Source organism: Sciurus carolinensis, chromosome 3 (genome assembly GCF_902686445.1).
Source record: "Sciurus carolinensis chromosome 3, mSciCar1.2, whole genome shotgun sequence".
Taxonomy (NCBI): Eukaryota; Metazoa; Chordata; class Mammalia; order Rodentia; family Sciuridae; genus Sciurus; species Sciurus carolinensis.
In genome coordinates, this window is record NC_062215.1 from 63,683,323 (window position 1) to 63,695,941 (window position 12,619).

Here is a 12,619-nt window from a genome sequence, read left to right on the forward strand (position 1 = left end):
GCTCCTTTTCTTTTTTTCTTTCTTTCTTTCTTTTTTTTTTTTTTTTTGTACTGGGGATTGAACCCCAGGGGCGTTTTTTATTTTGAGACAGGGCCTTGCTGTATTGCTGAGGCTGGCCTCTCTAACTTGCAATCTACTGCCTCAGCCTCTCAAGTCATACAGGCATATGCCACCACACCTGGAGAGGGTGCAGCTTTTATAGCATTAATATTCTAAAGCAGAGTTCTCGGACTTTAAAATAGATCACCTAGAGTGCTTTCTTAAATCACCAATTACTGGGCTTCACTCCCAGCACTTAGTTAAAAGAGGACAGTAATAATCCATATTTTTAGCAAGTTTCCAAAAGGTGCTGACACTGCAGGTCCAGAAATCATACTATGAGTACAACTCAGCTAAAACCAATAGCAGTAGTCACTTGCGCATTCTGGATATCCAAATTTGCTGATAGCCTCCAAATATCAGGTGGTTTGATAAAACTAAAGCTGGGGTCTTTAATCACTCATTTTATACATATATATTTTTTTAATTGAGAGCCTTTAACCATGGAGATTTGGGAGAGCATGAAGGATGCAGTTAATAAGACATAGTTGGCAATTAAATCTTCTCTTTTCCTACTAAAATATGCAGCTGCAATTGACTTATATTTATAAAATATAAATTCAGAAAATGTAACTGATGCTTCTAAATTAATTCAGAATTCAAATGACAAGCCATTTTACAGTTGTTTTGAATTGTTACAAACACATAGTCATTATGTTTCAGATATTTGAGTGAGTCATCTTCAAGAAAATGAGTGAATGCATTGTATTATTTTGAACAAATTAGCACTTTTCTAACTGAAAGAAGCATTTGTAGACTCAAAGCAAAGGCTTTTGTTTTGAGTTAAATTTGGAATGTAAAAACTCTTATCTCAGAGCTTGTGCATAAGGTTAAAAGTTTGATAGTCAACTTAAAGTCTTGCCTTTATTTATTTATTTTTAAATAACCCTGTCAAACCCCACATTTTGCTTAAGCATTGGAAATAGGATAAAATCAATATTTTCCTCCAGGGAAGCTTTGTGTTCCAAATAAGGTATTAAGCACTAACATAGGAAAACTGTAGCTGGTAAAATAAGGGTGTCTTTTTATAGTACTCATACATTATTGAAGATCCATTTAATTTAAAAAACACAGGGAAACCAGGCACGGTGGTGCATGCTGTTAGTGTGAGCAGTTGGGGAGGCCAAGGCAGGAGAATTGTAAATTTGAGACCACTCTGGGCAATTTAGCAAGACCCTGTGTCAAAAGAAAAAAGACTGGGGATGTAGCTCAGTAGTAGAGTGCCCCTGGGTTCAATCCCCCATGCCACAAAAAAAGAAAGAAAGAAAGAAAAAGAGAGAGAGAGAGAGAGAGAGAGGAAGGAGGGAAGGAAGGAAGGAAGGGAGGGAGGGAGGGAAGGAGGGAGGGAAATTAATAATTGTCAGGACATTTGTGGTAACTTCAAAATGATGTTCTTAATTAGAGCTGAGGTCTCTTTGAGAACTCTGCAGGATAATTTAAGAAAATGAAATTTTTGGTTTTGGTTGTACAGTTATGTTGTTTCCTACCCACCCCACCCCCAAATCAGATCATTCAAAAAGGTGTAAAGATGAAATCACCGTATCCTGGAGGGAAAAATAAAAAACATACTCTGGGAAAATCATTCTTAGCAATTCGAATAAGTATTCTTCCAGGTTTTTTTGTTTTCTGTTTTTAAAAATTTTTTTTAGTTGTTGATGGACCTTTATTTAATTGATTTATTTATATTTGGTGCTGAGAATCAAACCCAGTGCCCTACACATGCTAGGCAAGTTCTCTACCAGAGTTACAATCCCAACCCCTCCTTCCAGGTTTTTTTGTTTGTTTTTGTTTTTGTTTCTGATGATACTGGGATTGAACCACAGAGCTACATCCCCAGCCCTTTTTATTTTTTATTTGAAACAAGGTCTCACTACATTGCTGAGGATGACCTCAAATTTAAGATCCTCCTGCTTTGGCCTCCCTCATAGCTGGGATTATGGGTGTGGGTCACCGTGCCCAGCTTCCTTCGTCTTTTTTGGACCTTTGTAAATGAAAGGGGCAGAGAGAGCACAAGTGAGTGAAAATGCAAGGGAGCACACTGCTGTTTTTTTTTGTTTGTTTGTGGTACTAAGAACCAAACCCAGGACCACTCTACTACTGAGCTACATCCCCATCCATTTTCATTTTCAGATGGGGTCTTGCAAAATTACCCAGGCTCACCTTGAATTTTTGATCTTGCTGCTTCAACCTCCCAAATCTCTGGGATTATACGCATGCATCACCTCACCCAGTGCTGTTTTGGTTTTGGTTTTGGTTTGTTTTTTTAACAAAAATAAGATAAATACTATTTTGTAACCTGCTTTTTTCTTTATTCACAGTTTGTCATGGATATCTTTCCATGTCAATAAATAAATCAGGGGGGGCACGGTGGTTTGGTGATACTGGGTGTTTGAACCCAGGACCTTGTGCATGCTAGTCAAATGCATTACCACTGAGGCACACCCCCTAGCCCTTAAATCTCGGCTTTTAATGACTACACAAAATTTAATACATGGATTATTTTTTTAATTTAAGAAACCTAGAGACTTCCTCAAATTCTAACCTATTTCTTTTGAAGACAGTATTGTTTAATTTATTAGTGTCACATCTGAAGTCTATTTTAATCTTAGCTATTGACTTTGCTTTGTTCTTTTGGCTAGAACTTAATATTTACATACTTTTGAAACCTTTCTCTCTGATGAATTGGGTGAGTTGCCTGTCTAGACATTGGGTCTTCATAATGCGGCTTCATTAAAGATAAACATTGCATGCAGGGGCATGATGTAAGACTTTTGGTGAAAAGAAATTAAAGGCAAAGGTGCAGTGTAAGCTTAAAGAGTATTTCCTGGTATTAGATAATACTAATCAGAGAAGCTCTTGGACCAGGTGGCTCTGTGAACTGCTTATACTTAGGTTAAGCCTTTAATAAAAATTAGATATTAAGGGAAGTTTTAACATTATCTGAATGGTGAGCTCAAAAAAGCAGGTTGGGTGCTCATCTTTAGGAATAAGCAGAGGCAGGAGATAACTTCTCTGACCTACTTCAATCCTAATATTGCTGGATCAGTTCACCTGAAACTTGTAATAGAATTCCAAATTTAGGCAACAAATGAACTTTCTCGAAATAAATACCTTGGTTGTGCTATTGCTGTCATATTTTAAAATCCAGGATATTGTTTGGTTTGGAAAACCAGAAAAGATTTTAGTAGTATTCTTTTCAATGAGAACTTTATTCTATTAATTAAATGCATCTCAGTTGTCCTGTTCCCATCATTTATTTCTAAATTCTAGAGACTGAAGAAACATTATAAATGCTATAATTTTCAGTACTAGGATATTATATACAAACTGCCACTTTAAATTACATTTCTCTAATTGACTTGATAAGTTTTTGCTAATCTCCCCAACAAAGGAATCTGAAAGAAACCTTAAACAGTGTGAGGGGAGCATATTAGAAAGGAAGAAACTTTTAAAGTGCCAATCCAACCTTTGACATTTTAGAGTTTTTTTTTATGGTTTTTGTTTGTTTGTTTTTTGAAAATTTCATCTCATCCTTTGAATTAAGATGTAGTATTGAATTAATATCATGACTTCTAACCTCCTAAAGTTCTACTTCCTCTTAATAAAAATTTATTAACTACTGCAGATATTATTAGTGTTCTGTGATCAAATTCTAAGAATGCTCAGGTGTTATTCTTCCACATAAGATATTTAAAATTGAATGGATCTGAGATGTACCTGTTATTCAAGCATAAGTCAGTGTGAGATGGCTAGTTCCTTTCCTATGAAATTTTAGTTCTTCTATTATAATTAGATTAAGAAAGGGAGAGTCAAGCATTTGAAATGGCACTTGATAGTAGAAATTTAAAAAATAACCAGGCATGGTGGTGCATTCCTTTAATCCCAGGGACTTAGGAGGCTGAGGCAGGAGGATCACAAGTTTGAGGCTAGCCTCACCAACTTAGAATTTGTCCCTAAAAAGAACTGGAGATGGCGGGCATAGTGGTGCACACCTTTAATCCTGATGACTCAGGAGGCTGAAGCAAGAGGATCGTGAGTTCAAAGCCAGCCTCAGCAAAAGTGAGACATTAAGCAACTCAGTGAGACCCTGGCTCTAAATAAAATACAAAATAGGGCTAGAGATATAGCTCAGTAGTAAAGTGTCCCTGGGTTCAATCCTCCAGTATTATACAATAGATAGATAGATAGATAGATAGATAGATAGATAGATAGATATAAATAAATATATAAATACATACACACATACATACTTTTTAACAAGAGACAGTGTTTGTACTGCTTATCACTTACCAAAACACTCCTGCTGCCCAATTTGGCCTGATATATTATAGGTAATATTTATGAAGATTATTTTTTTCCTTTTATCAACTTTAATTTAGCCAATCAGTTGCCACTAGTTGGTATAGTAGCTGTAGATAAATTTTCAGAAACACAGTTCATTTGTTGCCATGCCATTTGTATTTGAGTCTTGCCAGAAATTCTGAAAGCCTTAACAGAGAATAAAAGAGCCTCTAACACATTCGAGAAACTGAACAGTTAACTCAGAGCTTGCCAAGGCATGCCCAAGTTTAAATATACAATAATATCTGAGATCTCGTTGATAAAAAATTCTAGTTTACCTGTACCAGGTTTTCTGGTTAATTTAGCATGTTTCAGAGCATTTCTACAATCAATTAGTGCTATTTGCCAGTTGACCTACTATCTGTAGCTCTGTGTGTTTAATGTTCCTCCCATCATTTCAACCAAGTAGGTATAGATCTTAATCCATTTAAATGTTAGTTTATCTTAGCTTCTCATAAGTGAATTTAGTTTGAATGCTCTATTCTTCATGCAACATAAAGTCAACAGTACAGTTGTCTTCTACACTTGGCTTCAGAATGATGAGCATTACATTCTTGATAGATCAGCTTTTATCAGAAATAGGCCTTAAATGTAGCTACTTATGCTGCTTTTTGCTTCTCTTAACTTTTCCTAGGAATATCAGAATAGAAACACAAAGATAGCTATGGGAGTCTCACCTCTGCCTTGCTAAATAGGTCACTTCAACTGTGTAGTTATGGGTTTTTCTCTTTGCCTGGCCTTGGAATAGTGACCTAGTTAAGGAGAAAGACTCAAGAAGAGCAGTACTGAAAGAGTTCCAATAGAAATTTCTGACAATTATCTTGAGCCAATTAATGGATCAGAACTCTGTGTCTCTTCTGAGATGAGGCACTGGGGTTAATACAAGAGAAAATATCTTCAGAGTATATTTTCCTTGCTTCAAAGGATCTGTATCATTATTATTGTTATTACTACTATTAACAACAGATAACAAGAAAAGTAGAATGCACTGTACATTCCATGAGGGCAGAAATCACATCTCTCTCTCTCCCACCATTGATTCTTCAGCGCTTACACTGTTGTACACCCAATATGTGTATTGTAATGAGTGTTGCCTAGAAGTCATTTTATTTATTTGTTTGTTTGTTTATTTATTTATTTATTTATTTATTTATTTTTGGAGGGAGGAGGAACTGGGAATTGAACCCTGGGGTGTTTTACTACTGATCTACATCCCAGTCCTTTTTATTTTTAATTTTGTTAACTTTAAGACAGGGTCTCATAAAAATTTGCTGAAGTTGGTCTTGAACTTGGAATCATCCTGCCTCAACCTCCTGAGTCTCTGGGACTATAAGCATGTGCACCTTGTCTGATTTTTACCTAATTTTTAAGGTTTATTCGTATCTTTTGAATATCTTATTAAGAAAATTTCCAAACATATTGAAGTAGAAAATTTATCTTTATGCACTCATTATTGAGCTTTAAAAACTTGGTCAGCATTTTGCCTGACTTGCTTCATCTATCTCCTTTTTTTTTTTTTCTCTTATCGGAACAATTTAAAGTAAAGCTTTATGACTGGAGATATAGCTCAGTTGGCAGAGTGCTTGCCTCTCAAGCACAGGCCCTGGGTTCAATCCCCAGTACCGCAAAAAAAAGAAGAAAGAAAGAAAGAAAAACTTTAAAGCTCAGACACTATGTCATTTCATTGCAGATACAAGCATAAAGGCTTAGTAACCACAATACCATTGTCACACCAACAGTAAATCCTAATTTCATCTAAGATCCTGTCTATTCACATTTTCTGGAGGCCTCTTCTAGAAATAAGCAAAGAACTGGGCATGGTGGTGCATACCTGTAATCCCAGTGGCTTGGGGACACCAAGGCAGGAGAATCAAGAGTTCAAAGCCAGCCTCAGCAACTTAGCAAGGCCCTAAACAACTCAGTGAGACCCTGTTTCTAAAAAAAATACCAAAGAAAGGACTGGGATTAGGCTCAGTGGTTAAGTGCCCCTGGGTTCTATCCCTGGTACCCAAAAAAAAAAAAAAAAAAAAAGGCAGTTTAAACTTCTGACAAAAAAAATAATATGAGAAGCTTCTGAAAAAGCAGTCTCCTTTAATTACTGTTGAAACTAAAGAAAAAATCTTGTAGTTTATAAATGTGCAAAAATTCAATAGAGCACCGTAAGTAACTCCCTTTGGATAATGCTAGTAGTTTGCTTCATATTATAATTGTTTGTAGAAATTACATCTGTGCAGTCAATGCTCACATTTATATTCCTCATTTTCCCCTCTTCCATCTTTTGAACATTCTCTGGCAACTGTTAGTATAAATTATACTAATAACAAAATTTATTGAACTCTTACTATATGCCAGGCATTGTGCTTTACATGCATTATTTTATAAGATTCTTAAAACACCTAACAGGTAAGAATTATTATATCTCCCTCCAATTAATTTAGCAACTTACTAAATGTTTTACGACTAGTATATGAGTTGAGATTTAAATTAGGTTTCCTAACTAGTTGTTCTTCTGTCTCCTTTGGTATGTTTTAAGATGCTGATGAAAAGAGTTAAATGATCTAAAATTTCCTCTTCTAAATTTATTATTTTCTCTGTCATCTATTAACCACCAGGCTGTAAGACTGGAAAGTACTTACCAGAATCGAACACGCTATATGGTAGTAGTTTCAACTAATGGTAGACAAGACACTGAAGAAAGCATCGTCCTAGGAATGGATTTCTCTTCTAATGACAGGTATGGTTCCACAAAAAAGGGGGATGTTAAAAAGCTCCTTTTTGAAATAACCTGTTCTAGGGACTGGGGTTTTGGCTCAGTGGTAGAGTGCTTGCCTACCATATGTAGGCACTGGGTTTGATCCTCAGCATCACATAGAAATAAAATAAATAAAATAAAGGTTCCATCACAACCTAAATAAATAAATAAATAACCTGTTCCAGTTCTTCCCCCCCACACACTTTTTTTTTTGGTATAAGGGATTGAACCCAGGGGTGCTTAACCACTGAACCATATCTCCAGTCCTTTTTATTTTTTGAGACAGGATCTCACTAGGTTCCTTAGGGTTTTACTGAGTTATTAAGGCTGGCTTTAAACTTTCAGTCCTCCTGCCTCAGTCTCCCAATTTGCTGGGATTACAGGTGTGCACTGTCACCTCCAGTTACCTTTTGAGCTGTCAAAAAAATATCTTGTGTATCTGCTCTTAAAGTTCAAGGCATAAAATTAAAGAATATGAAAGCATCTTAGCAAGTCTTGAGAGACAAGCATGTTTAGTGAATGTGTTTGGTTATGTATTTCTAATTTACCACTTTATTCCATTCCTTACCTTTCTCTTATCTTTAAATAGTAATGATACAAAGCAAATGATTAAACTTATCTTTTCAAAGGAAAAGCTGCTTTTTCATGGCCATTGACTGAGAAACTGACATTTTAACTTTATTTATTTATTTATTTATGTATCATCATTGTACTTTATTTGTTGTTCGTTTAAATATCCACAGGTAATTAATAGCAACTGTATTAGAAAGGACAGCTCTAGAGAATAAAAACCAAAACCTGAGGTCCTAAAATCCTCATAATGTGGACAAAGTAAGCTATCTTATACAGAGGTTAAAACTGCAGGAGAAAGCTTCCTAAATGTGTTTGATGATTCTAGGGCACATCCTTTGTGGTGATGCACCAGAGTCCTGGATTCAAGGAGGTCCCACTTAAACTCCAGTCTCATGAATTCATCCATGGCCTTAAGTCTTACTTTTACCAAAATGTATGCCTCCCTTTTTCTTCTTCAAAGTTGAAAGGCAGAGAATGGTTCCTTAAACTCAAAGCAGAACCTTTTATAATAATACAACGTTGGAGTTAGCTGTACTTCACATTCTGTGATTAACACAGAACTTTTTTTGTGTTCGTAAGATTTGAGACTTTTTTATTTTCACACTTTTTTCTGGAGAAACCTTGGGAAGATTGTGGAATGCAGCTGCTAAGCATATCTTTACACTCTGAGATAATAAGCCTCAGGAAATCCTGCCAGATGTCTCAAAGTATTGACTTCCTGGTTCAGGACTAGAATGGAACTGTGAAACAGCTAGGGGTATGACCCAGGTTGGGGGAATTTAACCACAAAGCAAGAAAAATAGAAGTGATCCCTATTGTCTTTATATTGGGGTGGGTAGGAGGAAGAGCACTAGTTTCCCAAACCAATGTTTACCTGAGCTTGTACATAGACATCAACCTGAAAATGACATGTTGGTTCACAGGGATCACAAGGCCAGAATTGTTAGCTTGTACACCACTTAACAGCATTTAATTGTATGCTTAAAATTTACAAAGACTTGTAAACCACATTTAGGAGGCTTTCTCCTGCAGTTTTAAATTCTGGTATTACCTTAAAATAAACAGATTTTTTAAATTTATTTATTTATTTATTTATTTTACAGAGAATTAAATCCAGGGGCACTAAACTACTAACCCACATCCCCAACCCTTTTTATTTTTTAGTTTGAGACAGGGTCTCACTAAGTTGCTTAGGGTCTTGCTAGATTGCTGAGACTAGCCTTGAACTTGTAATCATTTTGCCTCAGCCTTTCAAGCTGCCAGTATTACAGGTATGCCCCACTGCGCCCAGCCCTAATAGACATTTTTAAGTAACTATTTTTCTGTAAGAGCACTTAACTTGTCTACATTCATTAGGATTTTAGGACTTCTGGTTTTGGTTTTAGTACTGTGTAATACAATGACCACCAACCACCTGTGGCTATTTAAATAAATTAAAAAATAAAATTATGACTAGGTTGTAGTTCAGTGGTGGAGAGCTTACGTCTCACATGTGAGGCACTGGGTTCAAAGCTCAACACCACATAAAAATAAACAAAATAATGATATTGTGTCCATCTATAACTAAAAAATATTTAAAATAAAATAAAATGACATTACGTAAATAAATAAAATTTTAGTTTCTGTGTCATAACTAGCCATATAACTAGCCATATGTCAAGTACTCAAAAACCTTATGTGGCTAGTGGTTCCTATATGGGACAGTGCATGTATAGAATGTTTGAATTATTTCAGAAAGTGTAGTTGGACAATGCTGCACTAGCTTGTATTTCCTTTTGTTCAGGTGTCCCTGACCCTTCCCTTAGAAACTCTATACAACAGGAACTGGAACTGCAGTGGAAACTTCAGTTGAGTCTTCCCCTAGAGACAGAAGGCAGTAACTGCTGATTCTTCTGACCCCCAAGTGTGAGCAATCAGATGTCTAGCAGTCTCTTTCACTTTATCCTAAGCTTTATCAGAAAAGAATGCTAATGGGGGCCCAATAACCTATACTCAGTGAACCACATCTATCTGCTATTATAGTATTGCCTGAATCATATCTGACAGATGGCACTAACAAAAGGAAATTTTAGTTTATAGAAGATAAAATGGGATATGAAAAGCTAGAAACTGATTTTCATTCTGTTTGATAAACTTGATACTGTGAAATTCCCATACATCATCTGCACAGATGAACCTCTTAGACAGTAAGAGAAATACTACCTACTTCAGAATACTGGTGATCAGATAATTGTCATTTCTGTCTTAGTTGCTGTTAAAGGAATTTATATCATTTTGTATCTGAGGACATCATAGGTTAGTGTTTCAAAATGATATTAAACCAACGTAGAACCCAGATTGTTTATAATAAGTATACCACCAGTTCATTTAGCCTGTTTTGAGTATTGTGCTGTATTTTAAGTAATTCATTTTTAAAATATGCATCATAACTTCAGTTGCTAAAATACACCAGATGTATTTCAAGTTATAAACTAATAAAGCTTCTGTTGTCTTTTTGGTTTTAAATCTTTATTTGTATTCATAATATCTTGAAATGTCTGGTACATAGTAGGACTATAAATATTTGTTGAATGGGATGAGTATCTACTAAAATAAATAACTGTACTTTAGTGGAGAAAAATCTCCTGACACTCAGGCAAATTATGTAAGTATACCAGATGTGAGGAAGCTGTGGTGGTGTATGCGTATAATCCCAAGTGATTTAGAAAGCTAAGGCAGGAGGATTGCAAGTTCGAGTCTAGCCTCCAAAACTTAGCTGTCTCAAAAATAAAATTTTTGAAAAAGGCTGAAACTGTCCTCTAGTGGTAGAGTGCTTGCCTGGCATGCATGAGGCCCTGGGTCAATCCCCAGCACTGCAAAACACAAACACACACACACACACACACACAACCAGTGTGCCTAATTCAGGCCTCTCCTTTCTGTTGTGTGAAAAAGCTGCTACTTAATTTTTAAAAACAAACAAACAAAAAAGCTCTTGGACCTGAATACCAGCTGAAAAAATATGTGATGTTGGTTCCTTCATATCATTGTTACCTGTCAAAAGGTTGACTGGTATCTGGTCACAAGTTCACAGGTCACATTCCTGGAGCTTCTGTAGTCAGTTAATTTCTAGATTTGTCACCAGGATATCAATGCTTCAGTGCTTCATATTTATACCCCAAATTCTTTTTGTTTCTAGGAACCTAGCTAAACACTCACTAAATAAAAAACAAAATACTACTTAAAAATAACCTCACTCCACCTTAGGAAACCATTTTCAAAACAAATTTTCATGTCCTCACTCATTTACTCAATAAAAAGGTATCTACTTCCTCCAGGAAGCTGCACCTCTGGTGTTCAGACCCAAGGTTCCAGTGCAGATACACGATTTCAATCTTCATTTGATTGTCTTAAGCTCTGGAATCACTAGTAGGATTTTAAGTAACAGGGCCAGTGAGTATAGCAAACAGCCCAGCTAGAGGCAAGCCTTCTTCAGCCCTGCAGTGATTCAAACCTCAGTATTCTCCTGTTGGTTTTTTAAAATATATTTTTAGGTGTTGTTGGACACAGTAGCTTTATTTTATTTTTTTGTGGTGCTAAGGATCAAACCCAGGGCCTCACATGTGCCAAGTGAGCACACTACCACTGAACCACAACCCCAGCCCATCCTGTTGTTTTTAAGTCATTTGCACAATGCTGTCCAGCACTTCACTATATCACTTTCAGTTACAGTAGAGCATCCACTATAGATTCATCTTCAACATTTGTTTTATAGGGCGTTACATTCACATATATCAAACTACTTTAAATATTTTAAATCTTAATGACCATATGAAAATTTAGTTTGTTACCTTCATTTAAAGATGAATAAGTTAAAGGCTGAAAGAGGTGAAACAACTTGTCAGAAGGAGTTTTAATTTTGAAGGAGATCAAATCCAGGTATTTTGTAGTAGATGCTTAATAAGCAGAAATTATTATTGTTTTAGGTATTTTACATACATTTTTTGTTTGTCTAATTTAATCTTAAAACAATGCAAGGATGAAAATATTTTTATCGCAGATTTACAGATGAAGAGACTGGTACACAAAACAATAAAATCATTTGCCTAAGGATATAGTTAGTACCAGAACCCAGGTTCCAGACCCATCTGACTTGAGAGCCCATGCTCTTAACGATACTGCATTGTTCCACCTCCCTCATCCAGTGTTCTTTCTACTTTATCATGCTGCCTCTCTAGATATATTGGGAGGGATTAGGCGCAGGAGTCTTTAGAAGAATAGTCAGAGAGGGAGAATGGTTAGGACAGTCTTGAGATAAAGTGAAGGAGTCTGGGTTAGGTAACAGTTATCTAGAGAAGAGGTGGGATAGGACACAAAATTGATGGGAAATTCATGATGTCCTATACCAACCTGCTCTATTCACTTATCCTTGGATTAGGATATAATTAAAAAAGTATTTTATTTGGTTTTGTTTATTTGTTTTTCAGTGCTCTGGATCAAACTCAGGGCCTCAAGCATGCTAACTAGGCAAGCACTGTACCACTAAGCAACATCCCCAGCTCCCAAAATCCTAGGGCTACCCTTTTATGATTGTTGACATTTTGTCCATGGTAGTTCATTACACAGATACCAAGCACTGTTTTATTTATTTAAGTTGTGGTTTTGTTTTGTTTTGTTTTGTTTTTTCTAATTTGAACACAATCTTACAAGATTGTGGTGGTGGGGGACTGGGAATTGAACCCAGAGGCACTTTACCAGTGCGCTACATTACCAACCCTTTTTGTCTTTTATTTTGAGACAGTATCTTACTAAGTTGCTGAGGTTGGCCTTGAACCCAGCAGTAGTTCTTAGCACTAGAAATAATCCTTGGAATTA

The 12,619-nt window shown here is 36.0% G+C and overlaps 1 protein-coding gene across 7 annotated transcripts in view; it reads left to right on the forward strand.

Moving 5' to 3' along the window:
• Ssh2 (slingshot protein phosphatase 2) overlaps positions 1-12,619 on the forward strand; it is a 244,715-nt gene that overhangs the window by 171,505 nt on the left and 60,591 nt on the right. For all 7 annotated transcript variants that reach the window (XM_047543369.1, XM_047543371.1, XM_047543376.1 and 4 more), the window contains one exon: positions 7,053-7,174. In XM_047543369.1, coding sequence (XP_047399325.1) covers positions 7,053-7,174 — 122 coding nt within the window. The remainder of the gene's footprint in view (positions 1-7,052; positions 7,175-12,619) is intronic.